The sequence below is a fragment of the Lissotriton helveticus genome, chromosome 8 (genome assembly GCF_964261635.1).
Source record: "Lissotriton helveticus chromosome 8, aLisHel1.1, whole genome shotgun sequence".
In the NCBI taxonomy this organism is placed as follows: Eukaryota; Metazoa; Chordata; class Amphibia; order Caudata; family Salamandridae; genus Lissotriton; species Lissotriton helveticus.
In genome coordinates, this window is record NC_136069.1 from 905,297,232 (window position 1) to 905,318,758 (window position 21,527).

Below are 21,527 nucleotides of genomic sequence, written 5' to 3' on the forward strand. Positions count from 1 at the left end.
AGGGGTGGCAAAAGATATGCTGCAGCCCCTGGTAGGCCTTGGTGGCTCCTATGCCCTGGGCACCTATAGTGCATTATACAGGGGCTGACAAGGAGTCCATTTCCAATTGTGGTATGTACCTAGGGTACATGGAATCCATTTTACAGAGAGAGCAGATGGCCTGGGGCCCTGATTAGCAGGGAACCAGGTCAACTAAGTAAAAAAACCAGCTAAACACAGGCAAAAAAACCTGGGGTAACCATAGTCAGGTAGCCACCTTCCTACACTTATGAACCGCACCAAATATGAGACTTATAAAACAGCAAATGCATCAAACAAAAACAGATATCCCAAACAAACTGCTCCACATAATTGGGGTGTTGTGAGCCCCTCACACTCTTTGACCCCAATGCAACTATACTTTCTGCACTAATGATAACTGCAGTCCTGAGTAGCAGGGTATCTCCTCTGCCTCTTTTACCTCTTCCCCACCATGATGGATCATCACCTCTGTAATAATGCTTGAAAGAACAATACGCTCGGAGGCCCCTTTTTTTAAAGGTAGACTGTCATAATTGTGATGCCATGGGCCCCCCAAATTCCTGGGCCTCAGTCCTTCTGCTTCTTTATGATAACCAGCAGTGGCCCCTTGCACATTTGGCAGCAGTACCAGCTTCACTAATGTCCCTTAAAAAAAAACACTTCTATTGGCCCCTTCTTTGGGTATCTCTCTAAAGAAGCGGTCCCTGCCATTTGTAAACAAAAAATGAGTTTGCATAGAGTGCTCCCCATTGTGGGCCTTCTCTTTGACAATATCTATGAATCTCGATCCTTTCCTCTGTCTCCTAGACCATTTCTGTGAGGCCCCAAGGATCGAGAAGATTAGGGCTCTGCATCTGAATGCAACCCTGCTAGCCTTCTACCAGCCACTCCATGGACTCAGCTTTCACACTAAAAACTTCCCCTGAGTGGTTAATACTGACTTTGACATGCCTGTGACTGAAATCGAAATACTGACTTTTACATGCCTGTGCCTGAAATCGAAGTGGGTGGTGGTAGTGCAGAAAGTTAAAAAAGAAACCGGACTTCTTATCAGCCATTAATTGATTGAGTCACTTAAAGCCAGGGCCACTGCAATTATGAGTTTCTGCAGCAGGAGCGCTTTCCACATAATTATCAGTTTACTGCATTTGCTACATAATCTGCAGATTTCAATGACAAAAAACTTGATTCTAGCTCAAACGGAACAAAAGTTACTTAAAGCGTGACAGTGTTCCGGAGCAGTGGAAGGCCCTTTGAAAAGACTGGTAATCTTGTAGTTGCTTACTGCTGTATTTGGGCGTTAAACTGGTACTAATGAGGTGAAATGTTTCCCCTGACAGTGTTATCGTGAGTTAAAATGACAAAATAATGAAGTAATGGCAGCTACAAAATGTGCCGCATTGCGCCGCATAATTTACCTTTTCTTGCTGGATAATTTAGTCAAACCTGCCGCATAATTTTGTTCTCTTCTGCTGAATAATTCCAAGGGATCTGCTTAAAGCTTTATGGTGGCAAATATCTATTATTTTTAAGATGTAATGTAACTGAGTTATCAGCTGGGATCTGGAATAGTGGAGACACAAACATATCTGAATAAGATACAGTTTGATTACTTACATTGTCCTGGCCTTTATCACCCCTCATAAGTACCACATTAACACCCACATATAGCAATAAGCAACAGAAAGGTGACCAGTCAACCTTTAGAAAGGGACTTCCACTTGTTGTTGGAATGATCTGCTTGCAGTGCCTTCCGGGCTCGGAGGGCTGCGTTGATATTGTGATCTTTCAATAAAAAGAGTTTTGAAAAAAAAAGAAACGGCCTTCCACTGTGAGGTAACATGTGTTGCTGCATTTTTTAATCTGCAAATTATGCAGCAGACAATGGATTATGTGGCAAATGCGGGAAACCCATAACTATGCGCTGTGAGTGCAGGGTGAGCATGAAAGTGAAGGGTGAGAATGAGGAATGAGTTGTCTGAATGAAGGGTGAATTCCCAGACACTTGAAGTTAATCACCATGTTATTGGCCGGGCGCAGGGTTTCTGACATAAGTTAAACTATTGCTATTATGGAATTAATCTGGGAATCGAGGGAGAAGGAAATAAATAAAGTGGTGATCCTGCAACAAACCTCCAGTCTTATGATTAGGGTTGCCAGCTCATTATTTTGATGTTGCAGACGGCACAAAAATAAACAGTCACCTAAAGCCCTATTTTTAGCACTTATATGTGCGTACTTCGAAAAGCAAATATAAAGTACTTTTAAATGTGTTCTAGGGCTGCCTGAATGATTCATGACTGAAAATAAAAGGGACAGAAAGTCACATTAAAAATGAATACATACTTTTTTTTATTTAAGACCCTATTTAGTGGTAAAGCAAGGTCTTTGCAGGCTCTTTAAACATACATGACTGGCATTTTTTCTAGTGGCAACCCTTTTTTGTATTCCTTTTCATGAAATGCATTTTCACACTACAGCAGTAAGTTTAAAATGCAAATGTAAGTAATAGGCAGAGTCGGGGCCCAGGGGGTACTGGAAAAAGTAAAAAAACTCAGCCTAGGTAACCAGTTTCCAAATGAATGCTAATGGTCTTTAAAGACCTGTGAAAACTCGGCTGTGTTGGAGTCTTAACAAGACTCCAGACACTGCCCAGCCGAGCCCCCAGCAGCACACCCACTGAACTCTGGCCCCGGGGCACTCTGAGGCCTTCTGAGTAAATGGAGACAGACTGGAAATGCAGCAAATAAACATCACTGCACTTCCAGGCGTCTTCATTTATATGTGTTGGCAGAGGCCTTTGCGCCCCCCTGGGAACCCATCCACGCCCCCCCAGGGGGGCGCGCCCCAAGTTTGAAGAACTGTGCCCTAAGGTAACTATAGCTCGCACCCTCGCCATTCACATATAATTACCTCACATATTTTATCATTGATGACACCTTCTACAGTATTATCACTGCAACATTTGCAATAAAATTATTGATGAGAAACTTTGTGTGGCGAGAGTGCGAGTTATAGTTAGAGCAGGCCACGAGTTATAGTTACTTGTATAACTATAACAGCTGAATTTCTATGGTTTGGTGCATGTAAATTCAGAACCTAATTCTAACGGCCCTCTAGCATTTGGTTTTTCAGTGAATTCCTAAGGATTATTTAAATGCTCATTCCTAACAATTGCAGAGGGGTAGAGAGAGGTGATGGGGTCTCCGTAGACCTCTCAGCAATCCTCCTGTGTGGGGCTTACTGGTTGTAACAGGAGGGGTTCTTGGTCCCCAATGGCCCTCAGCAGCCAAGGGGACTTCCTCCTGCAAGATCTAATCATGAAATGAAGAGTGATTTGTGTATTAATGTACCACAGTATGCAACAGGCACTAAATGTCTTCCAGCTCATAAAACAGGGGCATGTCTTGATTAGTGCTATTAAAGTCTTCCTCCAGCGTTCAGCTAGAGCCTTTAACAAGGGAGCAGGCCTGTAACGGCCGGTAGAGCCCGCTAGAGATTGCTCTGAAGCTATTAGAACATTACACCCCTATCATGCAGAGTGTTTTAATTTATAAAATAAATGCCTCAAGGAGCCTTTGGGCTTTGTGAGGCCTTTTGTTCACAGCAGCAGCTGTGAACAAACATTAGAATGTTGGAGTTCCAGGCTTTTACCAGCAATTACAAGCCTAGAGCACTCCATTGTTTTTAATGGAGCTGCCAACATTCCAATGTTCTAATTCAATTTGAAACTTCACCCTTTGTTTTATGTAACCAAATGTCCCTCGCATATACAGAAGACCTTTACATAAAATGTAGGTCAATCCATGTTAGGTTTTGCCTATAAGCACCTTGTTTCCACACAGTGCAACAGGGATATATGCCATTATAACGCATGCCATTACAATGCAGTTGTTACAATGACCACGTTGTTACATCGCATACGATTATATCGGAAGTCATTATAACGACTTGCTGTAGGGGGCGCACTGGATTTAGGAATAGTATAATTTACTATGCCTACTCCAGTTTATGCAACAGCAGGGAATGTGTTGAATTGTAAATCCAGCACCTTCTGCCCTCTGCAGCAAGTTTTGTAACAACTTGCGATTTAATTGTATGAGATGTAACGACCGAGTTGTAATGGCATGCGATGTAACGCATGCAAAGTAAACGATGTCTCCCTGCAATAGTTCACTCTTAACAAAACATGTTTTAACAGCTCTTAGCAAACACCATCTTCCTGCTCCAAAACATAATGAGCCATCTCCTAACTTAGCATATCCACCCTAATATAACTTTTATCACCCCAAGTGCAAACTTCTCATTATTGCCCATACACAAACATGTATTCGGTAGTAATATCACATTAAACCTGATTCTTCTAATGAATGGCAACACTCTCCATTGTTTTATTCTGCTGCTAAACTCAGACATTGAACATTTAAGCATCCTAGAACCATAACAGAATGACTGATTATTCTCTCTGGACAGAGTAAACACTGCACAGTGTGCTGGCGAAATAAACACCCATGCACATCCCGCTGGGGAGAATCTCTGGGACTCTCATCTTGCCACAAGGGTGGTTTCCGACTCTACAGAAGGGAATCCTGTGACTCTCATCTGTACCGTAGAGTTGCTTAGAGCTGGCAAGCCCCAAGCTACCCTGCCAGTCCACCTTGTGAGGTCAAAATTATGTGGCGCAAATTGCCATACCCATACAACATGATGTTGAGTTTGGCTGCTTGCTTGCAGAGTTGGAAAGGCCCCAATCCTATTAGCAAATTCCTTCTCTCTATGCCAGCATTGCTATTGGCACCCCCAGGTATTTCACCTTAGGGGAGAGAGGCCCATACATCCCTTCTATTAGACTCTGATGACAAGAGGCCTGGATAATTTCAACCCTTGCACAAACACCTGTTTGTGTGGTCGGAAATATGAATAGTGCGAAGTTTACTACATCTGGTAATTTCTGGGAGTCATAAAGTCCACACCTCGCTATTTTTCCCGGGTACATACCACGAGGTCATACTAGCTATTATTTACTAGGGGAAAATGCTGGGAAAATATCTGTACAAGTGGATTTTGGTACAGATAACACTGACATGTAAAGTCAAGGGCGGTTTCTGCACCCGTGGAGAATTTGGCTCTATCTGCCCACATTATTTTCAGCTTAGCAAGATGTGTCATGGCATACTTCACATACTTTGAATACTATTATCAGCAAGCTTGTAAGATACATCGTGCAGTAAGAAGCTACGCGTTTTTTTAAACTTCGCTCGCTGGCTCACTCCATCAGGGCAGAACATCTGTAATGGGAATGAAAAGCACGTACCTCTTGAGATGTGCGAAGCAGGCTGCCCAGTATACTGTATGTTTAAAATGACGACACTATTCACATTGATGCAGCAAAGGAGACAGATTCAGGTCGTTTTGGCTACAAAAGATCTTTTCCAGTGGTTGCCGGAGAAGCTTCTAACATCAGTTTGTGGATTTACCATTTTAGTCATTTCGAAGTTATCATTAGCAAAAATATCGCTGTTGTATATGGTATTGCTTTTTTTCTTTTTGTGTAAATCTTTATTACTTTTTAGTCAATAAACCTACTACAGTTTGCGATGTATGTTAATTAGTATTTCTAGACGTTGCCCTCTGCCATTAGAATCTCATCAAAGTCCATTTCCGTTTTGTGGAAATGGGGTCGCTTGGGTGAATATATCAGTTTTAAAGTGTTGTACTTTAAGGTGGGTGGGCTGAAAGGCTGCGACCAATCACTTGTCTATTTCCACAGTTCATACAGGTGCCCATTGACCCGCAAATGTATTTTTGTAGTAAGTAGCTGACATATGTCTTAATATCCAGCTACTTGGATGTATGACATTACAACACATGCTTTTACCACGCATGCCTTTACAACGCGGTATTTACAACGCATGCCTTTACAACGCATAGTGCTTTGGGGCGCTGGATAGTGAATTGTTTAATTTACTATTCCAACTCCAGTCCCCATGGATAGTATGGAAGGTGTTGGATAGTAAATTAAACCTATTCCCTATCCTAGATCGCCCCCCAGCGCAATGCGTTGTAATGGTTTGCGTTGTAAAAGATGCATCGTAAAGGCACTGCGTGGTAAAAGTTGCGTTGTAAAGGATGTTTCTCCCAGCTACTTGCATATTTTGTATGTGATGTATGTCCCGAGATCTCTCTTAATGTGGACTGCAGGCACTAAGGAACAATGGTAGCTTACTTCAAACAGATGCACATTTTCTTTTTTAATTGTTTTCATCACTTATTACAAATCTTACCAACTTTTGATCAGAATCTTTGACAAACTCTTGAAATAGTTGAAATGGAACTGTGCGCTAGTGCTTCCCAGAAGAGGGTAGTGTTTGCACCCCACACGCTGTCCAGAATCTACAATATACCAAACAATAGGTAGAACCGCAAGTTGATACAAAACATTTTTCGCCAATCTTTTTTTTTGTTTATAGCAATATGACAATACCAACACGTCTCGAAAACAGCTGTTGCCTCGTCAGGGCAAATATATTATTTTGGGCTCCAATTGAATTTCTTCAACTTTGATCCATTTTCTATAAAAGAAACGTCAACAAAAGGAACATTTAAAACAATATATTATGAATTTTTAAAACTTCTCACCTTTATCAATATACATGTTATATCAAAATATATGATATTAGTTGCAATATCAACTTACTGTGTAATAGGTGCTCTTTCTAAAAAAAAAAAAACTATTTTAAGAAACCATAAAAATGATGGTTCGAAAAGTTACAAAACTGACTGAATCTACTTAAAGTTCTACTTTGTTATGGCAAAAATTACTAAACAAATACACAGAGACTGAAAACACCTGTTAGATAACGAGGCTGGTAAAAAAAGAAGAGTACAACCATTAATTATTATTATTTTGAAGTTTGTAGAGCGCACAGCTACCTCCAGCGGAGGTGTCCCGGCGCTAATTGTGGAGAACAGGAAGAGGAAGCAGACTGCCAAAAGTTACAGGTGCTGGGGGAGGCTAAAAAAACAGGTTTTTAGGAGTTTGCGGAAGGCAGATTCCGATTTAGCCTTCCTTATGAACTCGGGTAAGAAGTTCCAAAGATGGGCAGTTCTTACCATAAAAGACCGGCCACCTAATCTGGCTCTTTTGAAACGGGGAGTAACAAGGTGGCACACAGAAGTTGGAGGCAAATATTTTTTTATCAACTTGGGTGCCTCCTGTAGTTTGGCTATTATTTCAGAATAGCTTTTTTACCTGTTCAGTCTGAGCAAAAATCATGGAGCTGAGGTGTTGACTTGTTAAAATAATGATATCTTGTTTTGTATACAGGGCTTCATAGCACACTTCTGGCATTCGGAGCCATGGAAATAAGATATGCCTCAATTACTCAATTATAAAGTTCACAATCCATGGAAGTTACGTATAAAATTATTTTTTTGTCACAGCACAGTACCACAGGTCCTCAAATGTGCATGACTTGTTGATTTGCCTGACAGCCAAATATGATCATTGTGCGGTCTGTTCTCAAAAGACAACTCTTTTGGTGTAATAATGTCAGCTGTCAGTTTTGTTTGACTGCTCGGTTTAAACGTTTTCTGTTTTCGTACCCTAACAGGAAAGAGACAATCTTTGTAATGTGGAAAAGAAATACTCCAATCTTACAGGAGGAAAGCACTTTCCTGTCAATGGCAGTTGTCTGAAGGAGATAAACAAGGTTTGATCATAAGTAAACTGCACGTTTTCCACCTACACTATGTACTGATAAAAAAGAAAGTGATACTGATAGGGATGACAATTCATGTCCAGCTAAAATGTTGAAATCTAATTTGAAATCCTGTATGACTTATTGCATGTGATCTGGTTATGGCTCAAGCAGCACGTGTTTTTAGGTTTTGCCTCGCCAAAAAGATGCGCTCTGCGCATCTTTTTCGCGCAGGCGAAATCCTGATGAGATCTGTAGTGTGGCTTTGGTTCGGCCCTCGTCATTCATTGGCTGGCTCCATAAATGGAGCCTAGCCATTGGACGAGGGGCCTGTCCGTCAATGCCGGACCAGATTCGGGGGCGTTCCCAACATTCTTTGGCTTTTGCCGACGTCACGCGACGCCGGGAACGCCCCCGATTCTGTTCCGGCATTGCCGGCACCTCCCTTGCTCCCCCTCCCGCTTGTTTCCTGGTGCCCGCCTTCGTGCTCCGGCCGGCCGTCGTCAGCGTCTCTCCTCCCCCTTTCCCGCCCCCTCCCGCTTGTTTTGGTGCCCGTCTTCTGCTCCGGCCGGCCGTCGTCAGCTCTCTCCTCCCCCTTTCCCGCCCCCTCCCGCTTCTCTCTGATGCAACATTAACGAGAGTCTTCATTACACGGAAACAGTCAGAAATAAAACAAAACACATCAATTTATGCACCATAGAATGTTAAGCGTGCACAACAAAATACTCTGCAACCCACACATCAGGTGTGGGGGCGATCAGTCAGTGACAGCAGCATCACGGGGGCTGCTCCTGATAGCCCAATGATCACGCCGGAGGCATCAGTGCCAAGAGCGGCTCTCGCTCTCCCCGGGCTCAAAGGGGGAGTAAAGTCCACGATCCCTCGCTCTTCCGTGTGTGACAGGTAGCTCGGGCTGTGAGAGCACGCGTGGTGGTGACCTACGGGAGTGAAGACCCCAGGGAGCTGAGTCAGTGCTCGTGAAAGGTGCGGGGCCCGCTAAGGTGCACTGGCGCTGCTTGGTCAGCGCTTACCCAACCCACCTCATCCTGCCCTTTCTCTGCCCGAGCTCACCCGCCGTTGCTGCCTGCCGCCCTCTGTCCCTTGTCATCCTGCCCTTGACCTTGATCCCTCGGGCTCACCCGCGCTGGCCCCCCCCCCCCCGCATCTACGTCCTGCCCTTGATCCTGCTTACCTGCACGATGTGTGTGACAAACTGCAAATATTAGATCGACAACACATAAAAACATCCAATAAAAATCAAAGAACGACAAGACCAATTAAACAAGGCACACGTAGGGCCGTGGAGCTTCAGAGTGCAGAGTGGAGCTTCAGAGTGCAGAGTGGAGCTTCAGAGTGCAGAGTGGAGCTTCAGAGTGCAGAGTGGAGCTTCAGAGTGCAGAGTGGAGCTTCAGAGTGCAGAGTGGAGCTTCAGAGTGGAGCTTCAGAGTGGAGCTTCAGAGTGGAGCTGCAGAGTGGAGCTTCAGAGTGCAGAGTGGAGCTTCAGAGTGCAGAGTGGAGCTTCAGAGTGCAGAGTGGAGCTTCAGAGTGCAGAGTGGAGCTTCAGAGTGCAGAGTGGAGCTTCAGAGTGCAGAGTGGAGCTTCAGAGTGGAGCTTCAGAGTGGAGCTTCAGAGTGGAGCTTCAGAGTGGAGCTTCAGAGTGGAGCTTCAGAGTGGAGCTTCAGAGTGGAGCTTCAGAGTGCAGAGTGGAGCTTCAGAGTGCAGAGTGGAGCTTCAGAGTGCAGAGTGGAGCTGCAGATTCAGAGTGGAGCTGCAGATTCAGAGTGGAGCTGCAGATTCAGAGTGGAGCTGCAGATTCAGAGTGGAGCTGCAGATTCAGAGTGGAGCTGCAGATTCAGAGTGGAGCTGCAGATTCAGAGTGGAGCTTCAGAGTGGAGCTTCAGAGTGGAGCTTCAGAGTGGAGCTTCAGAGTGGAGCTTCAGAGTGGCGCTTCAGAGTGGCGCTTCAGAGTGGAGCTTCAGAGTGCAGAGTGGAGCTTCAGAGTGCAGAGTGGAGCTTCAGAGTGCAGAGTGGAGCTTCAGAGTGCAGAGTGGAGCTTCAGAGTGGAGCTTCAGAGTGGAGCTTCAGAGTGGAGCTTCAGAGTGGAGCTTCAGAGTGCAGCTTCAGAGTGCAGCTTCAGAGTGCAGCTTCAGAGTGCAGATTCAGAGTGGAGCTTCAGAGTGCAGAGTGGAGCTTCAGAGTGCAGATTCAGAGTGGAGCTTCAGAGTGCAGAGTGGAGCTTCAGAGTGCAGATTCAGAGTGGAGCTTCAGAGTGCAGATTCAGAGTGGAGCTTCAGAGTGCAGATTCAGAGTGGAGCTTCAGAGTGCAGATTCAGAGTGGAGCTTCAGAGTGCAGATTCAGAGTGGAGCTTCAGAGTGGAGATTCAGAGTGGAGATTCAGAGTGCAGATTCAGAGTGGAGATTCAGAGTGGAGCTTCAGAGTGCAGATTCAGAGTGCAGAGTGGAGCTTCAGAGTGCAGATTCAGAGTGGAGCATCAGAGTGCAGATTCAGAGTGGAGCTTCAGAGTGCAGATTCAGAGTGGAGCTTCAGAGTGCAGAGTGGAGCTTCAGAGTGCAGAGTGGAGCTTCAGAGTGCAGATTCAGAGTGCAGAGTGGAGCTTCAGAGTGCAGAGTGGAGCTTCAGAGTGCAGAGTGGAGCTTCAGAGTGGAGCTTCAGAGTGGAGCTTCAGAGTGGAGCTTCAGAGTGGAGCTTCAGAGTGGAGCTTCAGAGTGGAGCTTCAGAGTGGAGCTTCAGAGTGCAGCTTCAGAGTGCAGCTTCAGAGTGCAGCTTCAGAGTGCAGAGTGGAGCTTCAGAGTGCAGCTTCAGAGTGCAGAGTGGAGCTTCAGAGTGCAGAGTGGAGCTTCAGAGTGCAGAGTGGAGCTTCAGAGTGGAGCTTCAGAGTGGAGCTTCAGAGTGGAGCTTCAGAGTGTCAAGAGCAATGCCAATAGCTCTAACTTTAACAAAGGCAAAACCATTGCATTGTAAATGCTTGTTCCTTTTTAGGTCTGGGTTGTCACAGTGCAGCAGTGAGCTAGACAAACTGCTGACAAGATACATAAAATGGGCTTTGGGACCCCTCCTTTCAACCATTTGTTTCTATATATCAGTGTCTCTCAGCCATTGGCCTGGAACTTTGTCCATCTCATCTTGCCTCAGCTCAGTGAAGTCTCTCTCTCTCTCTCTCTCTCTCTCTCTCTCCTTATGCTATTGACTAATACATGTATCCTTCCGCCTAATCATGCTTGTTTTGTCAAGCATGAAGGACTATGTTGCAACTACTGTTTCTCTCTCTCTCTGTCGCCTCCTTATTACTTATTTCTGTTTTAAACTTTTGTGTCCAGTCCTCTTTGCACCATCCAATACCTGTCTCTTTCTCTTCCATGTGGCCTCTTTGATGCTCCCTTCTACTACTTTCTTTTACTCCTGAGTATCATTACTAGGATTGCTACCTGGCCGGTTCTATACCGACATGACTGATATTTTAATGTCTTTGATGGCAGAAAGCCGGGATTTTGTTTTAGCTTAGAAGTGAATACTTCAAAATAAGTAAATGCTAGAAGAAAACACTTTAAAATGTACTCTATAGCTGTCCTAATGACACCTGACTGATAAAGTATAAAAGACAGAAAGGTCATGTTAGAAATGAATACAGAGGACCTCATATAAAGTTCTCCTTTTGGATCATGTCCTCTCTTTTCCCTTGGTGCATTAACTGAAGCTTTATGTGACGGTTTTTATGTGAGGAAAGGGCTTCAGCATGACCAATGGAAACAGCAGGTGCCTCGTAAGTATGGTGCCAAGGCTAAAATTCAGAGTTAGGGGGAACAGCCAGGTTTTTAATGGCAGAGGGTCTGGCATGGCAGACCTGGGAAGAGAACACAGACAATGGCCCTTAGGCATTGGAAGAAACCCTCCCTGGGCATCAAGGGGATTGTTCTTTGCTTTTCAGAAACAAATATCCCTGCTTAGGGGGTTTGTTTCTGAAAAGCAAAATCAATGTTAAATGGACCAAAATGGGTCTCCAACCACCTGGCATGCTGCCCGCCAGAGTTTAAATGACCCACTATGTTGGTATTGTGCTTTCATTTGTATGTTTGGATTATGCTGCATTCATTGGATATATAAGAAAATGTGGTTTGGGTGTGCGGCTTGAATTTTTTGACTTTGTGATTGAAGAAAAATGAGGGATTTGCAAGAGACAACCATGACAGTTGAATTTTAGCTCTGGCACCATACTTACGAGGCACCTGCTGTTTCCATTGGTCATACTGAAGCCCTTTCCTCACATAAAAACCGTCCAGGAAACAGGCCTTATTATTCTGTGACATCATTTTAAGTTTCTCATCATGCAGACACAATGGTTGCATAAATCTCTTTTCTTTGTGACATATTTTTAGCTTTACCAGATCCAATTTTAGATATCTTTAAGATGGGATTTAGGAACTTGCGTTGAAGACAACCAGTAGATATTTGGTAGTTTGTTGAAACGGTATCTTGCACAATTCTGTGTTATAAAAAAAGTTCTGTCTTTAGTGTGTGAAGTCCAGGCTTACAGGTGTCATAAACATTATTTTATTAGTCTTTTGTTTTTTTTACCTCAAATGAGGAAAATTAAACATGGCAATGGTTTTGTCTGATAATATAGTTGATGCCTCAGAACGGTATTTTTCCCAGGAAGGAGCGTACATTACTGTTATGCAGGAAGTACGATGACGGGAAATTGTTAGGCCTCATTACATATTGCTGACTATTTTACCCTTTTAAATACCCTATTTGACCCACTTTAAATATATAGTCTGCCTTGCTTTCAGCTTGGAAACAGTGCTCATCTCCTTGTTTTCTTTTCTGAGGTACAAACCTGACTTCACATTGTTACTCAAAGTCCTGAACGCGTTCAGTATAAACAGAGACAGATGGATCCCTTCCTGCAATATGGTATGCCTTTGCAAAGTATAAGCGCTAAAATATCACCTAAAATGTCCTCCCTTTACAAGTGTAAAATCGCTGTTTATTCAGCTTGGCGTACCATGATTTCATTTTAATTCTCACTGCGAGAGGAAGGTCGCCTTATTTTCCATGGTTCCAGTCACTGCATTGAAGTCCTTCGTAAGCACACTGACAGAACAGAAACATAAGACACCAACAAAGTCTTCTGTGGAAGAACCAGGCCTTTTAAAATGGTTTTACGTATTCTATACCTGTTTTGAAAAATGGAAGAGATTCTTTTTTAGAGGTAGCACCAAATAACACAAGACCGCCAAAGGAAACTCAAAGGAAAATTCTCAGAATCTGTCCCTTTGCAACCGGTATTTTTGCAATTGAGATTCCTTAAATGCAATGCATTAAAGTTTAAAAAATAGCGATTTCGCTAATAGGGCACGCAAATTACCATGAAGTACAACTTCATGGTAATTTGCAAAAACTTGGAAAAATGCACCCAAGTGTATTTTTTAAAGTTTCATGTTGCGCACACACATGCCCTAAGGGCATATGTGTGCGCAACATATGTGCACAGATCAATTTCAGGGGTTCAACAGGGTGTCCTTTGGACACCCCTGCACCCTTTAAATCGCATTCTCATTTTGCGAATCGCTAATTGCGATTCTCAAATTGAAAATTATTCCCATGAATGGGGAGGTATTCCTTAATTGCGACTCGCAATTTGCGAATCGCAATTAAGGAATTTTAAGAAATCGCTATTTTTAAAGTGATTTCTTCTTGCATACCATTTTGCTATTCCTTATTAGCGATTCCTAATTTTTCGCTAATAAGGAATCGCAAAATGAATGCGTTCCTTACGCTATGCCTGTATACTGCCAGAATATTGACTTGTAAATATCGTACTGCAAAAATATTGCAACAAAAAAACATTGAAGAAAAGTATTTTAGGGAAGCATAGATTTACTATTAACTCCACATCTATGTTCCTTGGCAATATATATTAATATATTATTAAGGTTAGTAGATGTAGAGTTATGCATTATATGTCTTTATTTATATATAATTGCCATCCAGATATTTGGTAATCAATATTCTGGCTACAATGTTTTTGTAGTGCTATATTTTTCAGCTCGATATTCTGAAATACAACCGTTAATCCCTGAATGTAATTATAAAGTCTTAAAAATTCTTACCAAGAATAGTATTCCTCTTTCTACACAACAGACAACTAGCACAGAAAGCAAAGTTTCAGTGAAGCTTACACTGTTCCATTCTCTACACAACATCGACAAGTGTTTGCTACAATTTCCCTCGAGATCAAAAGAATTTCTCTCCAACAGTCAACAGAGTAGGTTTTGCAGTGTGAATCTTTTTAGGATTCAAATGCTGTGAATTATTCCACCATCGGGAATTATCTGTTTGCAGTCTGTTTTTATCTTCTTTTTTTTTGCCTGGGCGTCATCAAGTCGTCGACCATTTGGTGCTATGTCACTTCTTGTACGACGTCATACGCACGGCCTGGAAATCCTACAACGTTATCGCCATCTTAAGATTCTTTTTTCCGCAGTTGGGTCTTGAAGCACTAGAGAGAGCTCCGTAGTGAAGAAGAAAGAAACTGCCCTGGGGAGGATAATTTTTCACTGAAAATCACCTTAAACAGTGTCAACGACAGCAGAGTAAGTGATGGATGTCATGGGAGAGGGGAAAACTGAAAGGCATCAATGAACACAGAAGAGGTAAGAAGACCAAAACCATGTATGACCACGTGTCAGAGAATGAGAGAGGGGTATGGAGCACACCCCAGTTAGATTTTGCCCCAAGTAAACTCCAAAAATGGGCAGAGCAAAGTTGAGTAAAGAAACAAATAAACCAATAGAATTACATTGCACGCGCTGCAATGCCAAATCTGCGATGCAGCATGCAATGTAATTCATTTTATTTATTTCTTTCTTTACTTGACTCCGTTCAGCGCAATTCCGGAGTTTACTACCGCCCACCCTACCCCTCCCCCGTCCCACCGCCCGCAGCACTCCCTCGAGGAGCCGCAACTGATAACAAGCTGAAAAATTTAGCACCAGAAGGCACACACAGGCCGAGAAAAACACATGGATCCAAGTCAAAGAATACCGTTTGAGGTAGACAATCGCAATCAGTTTCGGCCTCAAAAGAGGATCAGGAGCATGGGAAGTACAAGACTTCTTCAGGGCCAAATGGACCGACGAAGACGCTGAAGAAAAGGCGTGAAACAACTGGTGCCAAACAAAAATCTCTTGAAATGATTAAAAAAAGGAGGTCGCTCGAGGTCAAAATGAAAGCCGTTGTGCACAAAAAGAGAGAGTTTGACAACTCTCTCTAAAAAAAAAAAAAGTTGCCCCTGAACCCTGAGCAGAAGAAACAACAGACAAAGCAGGAGGTTACTGAAATGGAACTATCACTCACACCAGAACCTAAGAAGGATATCGAGGAGGAGATTTTCCATTTTGAGGATGGAGAACAGTTTCTCAAACATGGCCCTTCACAAGCAGGGGAGTCAACGGAAGAGGGGCAAGGCATACATGTTGACTCACCAGAAGAGAGGGGATATACTCCTATCCATTGAGACCGCCCATCCAGCCAATGTCATGACTGCATGTAATGCAGTTATAAAGAGAGCAGCAAATACTTATGGATTGCAACTGGAAGAGGAGGAGCAAGTGGAATCATGTTTCCTGCTGGAGACACTCCTATCCGACCAGAAGACGTACCAATTCCTCCCATTTCTTCCCTGCATCGTTGACCAGGGTAACAAGGCCATAAAAGAACTAGCAGCTTCAGAGGACATCACTCCAAGGGTGGAATTAAATATAGGTGCTTTACAAGAGAACCTCTTACTTATGTAAAAATGTACTAACAGACTTGTGTCATGGCAATAGCTCGTGAAGAGAACCAATTCTCCTACTTGAAAAGGTCCACCACTGGACAAACAAGCATTTACAATGCAATAGGTCTCGCATTTACGCAAGTTTAAGCTATTGGCACTGTAAATGACAATGCCTTTTATTTATGTTTTAAAAACGAAAACAAAAATAAAAGGCATAATTATTTTCAATGTGAATAGCTCAAACTCGCGTAAATGCGAGACCTATTGCATTGCAAATGTTTATGCAAGACCTATTCTTGAGCAGCTTCTATGATTTCTTTCATTTATTTTATTTGAGTAAAAGCAACCTTGTTTTAGATAAGCAGCTAAAACATTTCCCTGTTTGCTGACACGCAGGCCACTGGCTTTGTCAAGGCTCAGAGTTCTAGGGGAGCAGTGTGTAAAAAAGAAGGGAAAATTACTTTTTCTCATAAGGTCTTATTATGTTTGATTTGTGCATAGGTTACTGCTGGTTTTCCTTATGTTATTAAAAAGAGTGAGAGGTGACAGGATGGAGGTAGGGGATGAATTACAGAAAATGCAAAGAAGAAGGCGCAGCAGAAAAAAAAACAAGAGAAGAGAAGGGCTGTGACAGTATTTGAGTAGGGGTTGCCACATAGTGCAAAACGTATTACCGCTTCTCAAGCTAATCACAAGATTAAGCAGAACCGCGCTAAGATGTGGTGGGAAACAATTTCTAAACAGATTGCAAAGGCACTAATGTTATCGCACAGACGCACAAAATGGCCTTTGTATTTACGTAGAGGTAGAAGTCGGGTAATGGAGAGAGTGACACATTTTTGTGCCTTTACATATTAAAAATTGTATTGCGATACTACATGTATGCCTGAGACCTTGAAGAAGAATATTGTCACATATGCAAGAAAAGGATAAAACCAAGAATAATAGATGTACTTATCTGCTTTGGAGCTCAAATCCAACTCGCTCATTTAAAATGCATTTTCTGACTGAAGCACAGAGCGGTTCCATTCTGTTTTTTCTTGATGAAATCCTATTTTTAGTCGTTATGAAAGGACATAGAGCAGGAAAGGCAGAGGTATATGATAAACAAGTATAAACACGCCGCTGTTTCCAAACGCACAAGCTGGCTAGAAACAAGTGTGCGCCTGAAAGTTCATGAAAAGAAGCGTAAGGGACAAGCACTCATGCTTGTGCTGCCTTGCGGGAGCGAGCAGCAGCGGTGCAAGAGACATATGTTGTCAATTACCACGCGCGCTACTGCTCGCTCCCACTAGGTGGATGCCGCCACAAGCACGAGTGTGTGATTGAAAATGAGCAGAGCGACGGCTAAAGGACCTCCTATGCAGCGCATGCACGCTGCATAGGCGAGATCTAAAAAGGGTGGACATGGTAGGCAGGAAGATGTTAAGGTCAGGACCAGCACAAGGGCAGTTTGCAAATTCTAACATTATGCTCCATCAGTCCGCCCACCAACCATGGGATGAAGTGGAGGAACTCATGCAGCACCTAATTGAAGAGCTCAAAAAGGGAAAATAGTCTAGTCCACAAAGGTAAGGCCATTGCCAGTACCTAACTCAAATCCTTACTGGACACGGTAGATACAGCTAGTAGGAAATAATGCACTGCCACAACCCTGTGCTGAAATTGCCTGGCTGACAGTATCATGGTTTAAGCAGGAAGTACAATCTTCCATTATCAACATGCCCATCACAGGAAACAGTCTTTTTGTGAAATCAATGGATGAGGTGCTGCACACATGAAAACAGACAATGACACTGCAAAAGCTGTGGGGTCATTGTAATAGAGGGGGGCCTTTCGTGAGGACATGTGGCGGAGGAAAAGAACATCCGCAAGGAAAGGCATGCCCCCTGTCAGTGCGCTGGCCACATTCACACAACAGACAACTGCCACAACAGTTCCACTTCAATGCAGTCAGAATTATTTGCAAGATACGTCTTTTGAGGAATTAGCGAGGGAAGAGGTGTTACCCCTAGAGACAGAGACAAACCCCTGCAAAGTGACTGCACAGAGGAAAAACTCTTACAGAAGACTTTTGGCAGGTCGTATCAGAGGGTTCAGAGAAGAATGGGGAAAGATCACCTCCGACAAAATGAATACTACAGGTCATCTGGCATGGTTATTGCATAGAATTAAAAAACATACCTCCCACAATACCTTTAAAACCTTGACCGCTGCGCGAATTCCGCTGCTGTACCGGCATCCTAATCAGTGGGCTGGTTTCGGATGGCCCCCGCACGCGCCCACCATCACGTGGGACGGGTGGGGGCCGTCTGCAGCATCGAAGGGGTTAAGGAAAATGAATATCAACAGGTAGGGACAAGTTTGCCTATGACTAGAAATGAAAAACCACTTAAGAAAGAGGGCAACAGAAATGATGCCAGGAAGAGAAAAACACTACATACATACTTGTACCAAAGTCAGACATGATTTTAAGACCTATCTTGGGTCTATGGGCACTCAACAGGTCAATCAAAATCCAAAACTTTTAGATGACAGCAGTACAGGATGTCGTCCCCATGACAACCATAGTCCTCAAGGATGCATACTTGCACATATCATTGAGCAGAGGACAGAGAAATGTCCTCAGATTTGTAGTAGGCAAGGGGCACTCCCAATTCAGGGTATTCCTTTCAGAATAAAATCAGCACCAAAAGTGTTCACAAAGTGTCTTGCTATGATAAAAAAACACTCCTCAGAAGATGGGGAACACAAGTGTACCATTACCTGGATGAGTGGCTAGTAAAGGCAAGTACCTTCAAGTAATGCAAGAACAGCATATAAAAGTCAAAACGACACTCCTCAGCCTGAGGTTCTCCTTCAACTATGAGAAGTAATTACCAAAACCAGAAAGAGACTAGCCCTTTCTGGGTGCAGTCTTGAACTCACAGAGTACAAGAACCTTTCCACTGACCAAAAGAGTCCAGGCAATGTTGGATCAAATGCACCTTTACCAGAAGGGTCAACATCTGACAGGGAGGAGTGGGGAAAACAATGGGCATGATGGCCTCATGCATCACCTTGATACCCCAGATAAGACCTCAAATGAGAATACCTCAAGAGTGGCTATAGCAATAATGGTCACAAGCAACATGGGCAATCTAGTGGTTGCTACAGGTCAAGTACAAAGGGAAATGTAGTGGTGGAATTTGAGAAACAAGATGAAGGAAAAACGTATCAGACCAGCAATCCCCTTAACGACCATTACAATAGATGCACCCCACACATTATGGGGAGCTCACGTGCTAAACCTATACTTCGGTGGACAATGGAGCCCAATAGAGGTAGCACAGCACATAAAAGTGTTGTAACTCAGGGCTTTTTCACTAGCCCTGAAAGCTTTCCATAAACATCTCAAGGAAAGGATAGTATCAATCAAAACAGCCAATACAACAACAATGGTTCACCGCAACAAACAAAGGGAACAAAGTCACACAATTAATCCAAACTACCCCAAGTAATTTGGGAATAGGTGATGGAGAAAGGGATCTCACTAGTGGCAATACAAGGATAGCTCAACATAGAAACAGACAGATTAAGCAGGCAGACAGACACCACATATGAATGGGAGTTAAAAGAAAAAGTAGTAAACAACAAACTCTTCCACTGGTGGTGCATACCACACGTGGGCTTGTTCACAAATCATTCCCTATCAATAAAATAGTCAGGGACACCTGCATACTCTTTTCCCCCACTACCGTTGATACCACAGGTATACAACGGTTCAAACAGGAGCAACTGATATTCTCATAGCCTGCAGTCGGCGAGACCAACGTAGTTCTTTGATCTAGTGGAGATATCATAGGGACAAATCATAAAGCTCCTGGCACATCACAACCTCTTAACAATTCAAGGGGATCAAGTGTCTCACACAGAATCAGGCTCCTACAGTCTGGTGGCATGACCCCTTAAGACTTACGGTTTGGGTAGCTAAACCTACCAGTGAGGTTGATAAAAATAATTAGGGAAGCAAGATGGCCTACTACAAGGTTCATACACTGGTGTAACACTGAACAGAGACCGTAGAGACTGGTTGCAGGACACCATGGTGATTAGATACCTCACACCTTTCCTACGCCTCGCTAAGTATCCATTTAGTGGCCACTGTAGCATACACAAGAGGAGTAATAGGGAAAAGCGCCTTCATAACACCAGTGACAAAACAATCCCTAAAGCAATCGAATAAGGTATCTCATCCAAGAAACGTGGTACGAACACAACTGATGAAATCACAGTTTGAGTCAGTCCAAAATGAACAGATAACACAGCCTTCCTGATTGCCATCACATGATTTAGAAGAGGGAGTAACATTTACACTTTTACCACAAAGGAATCCTATCTTCAAATAACTAAGAATAAAGTGGTAATTATAACAAATCCAAGATTTATACAAAAAGTGGTATCACATTTCCATGTTAACCAGGCCATGCAATTACTGGCCTTCTTCCAGTATCCAAAATCCCTCCAGAAAAGGCCCTACACACACTGGATGACATATGGGCGATTATGTACTATCCGCAAAAACAATCAGAAATGAGGAGCAATTCTTCATATCTTTCTCCCACACTGGGTAGGGCTTTTGCCTCACAAAATGAACAACTGCAAGATGGATTGTACAGACCATTCAACAATGTAACTAGACAGCAGGAGCCATGCTCGAAGAAAGGCCACAAGTGCACTCAACAAGGAAAACAAAGCAACTCTTGCTTTTCTGAGAAGCATGTCATTGGACGATATCTCTGCTACAGCCACAGGGTCTTCAGTATCTACATTCACAAAACATTACGTGTAGACATCAAAGCCAGTAAAGCGGCCCAAGTGGTACAATGTGTATTAAACCGCTTGTTTGCACACATGCTCAGAGGAACCCAGCCTCCCGACAGAAGTGAATAACTGTATATAATCAATGGATAGCATGTGTGTCCCGAAAAGATTCATGCTACCAAATGAAAAGGTTACTTAATAGTAAGAGTAGTTTGGCAGCCTGAAGTCTTTTCTGATTTCTCATACGGCCCACCTACCTCCACCAGGCGGAATGTATTTGAAAGCAGAATCTCAAAGTCGCATAAACAAGAAAGGAAAGAACATGTTTGGAAAACGAATGTGAAAATGGTGGCTACGTTGGAGGATTTACAGGACATGCATCTGACGTCATATAGGGAGGGATAGCGAACCATATGGTTAATGACTCAACGATGCCATGCCAAAACAAAGGACTGCCAAGAGCCAACTTTGGACCCAACCAGTAGATGGTGGAATAATGCACAGCTTGTGAACCCAGAAAAGTCTTCAACCTGCAAAACTACTCCAACCAGAATTTAACCTTTTCGTTGTATTTGAAGAGATAGTTGGCTGTAACCCCAATTTGTTTCAGCATCATACGTCTTGGATGGTTACTTTTCTATTGTGACAAATATAGGCAATATGGTATATCAGAATTTGTACAGATACAGTTAAAATAGATAGCTGTAGTTGTGGCTAATGAACTTGCAATTATGTAAATAACCATCAACAAAGTTCTCTAAACAACAAAGTGAACCAAGCCTGACTTCTCTCAGGTGGGTTTTAACAGATTCTCTCTCCAACCAAGAATATTTGAAACAACGAGGCCAATTGTGCATTGTAAATATCAATTCAAAATTACTAAAAAGTCAGAGGTTTTCCAGTCAATTCTGAAGGGGGCAACCATAAAAGTTTGAAATATTCTCATTGCATGCCACACAAGTCTTGTCTCACCTACAGAAGAACATGGTTGAAATTGTGGCAAAATGTAACGTGTAATCAAAGTTTTAGTAGAATTGATCAAAACCATAGGCATACATGAAGTTCTAATCTGGGTATGCTGTTTGACAACATTGTGTATCGTTTATCAGGATGTATATCTTTTCTTCTATATTCCACCATCTTTCATTTTCCATTCCGCTCATGTCAAATAAATTCTCAGTCCTACATCATGAAGGAGAATCAC

General features: G+C 43.0%; 1 protein-coding gene across 1 annotated transcript in view; it reads left to right on the forward strand.

Moving 5' to 3' along the window:
* The window catches only part of PHLDB2 (pleckstrin homology like domain family B member 2), a 453,671-nt gene that overhangs the window by 275,753 nt on the left and 156,391 nt on the right, over window positions 1-21,527 (forward strand). The window contains exon 9 of the mRNA XM_078657711.1: window positions 7,635-7,733. Within this exon, the coding sequence (XP_078513837.1) occupies window positions 7,635-7,733 (99 nt within the window). The remainder of the gene's footprint in view (window positions 1-7,634; window positions 7,734-21,527) is intronic.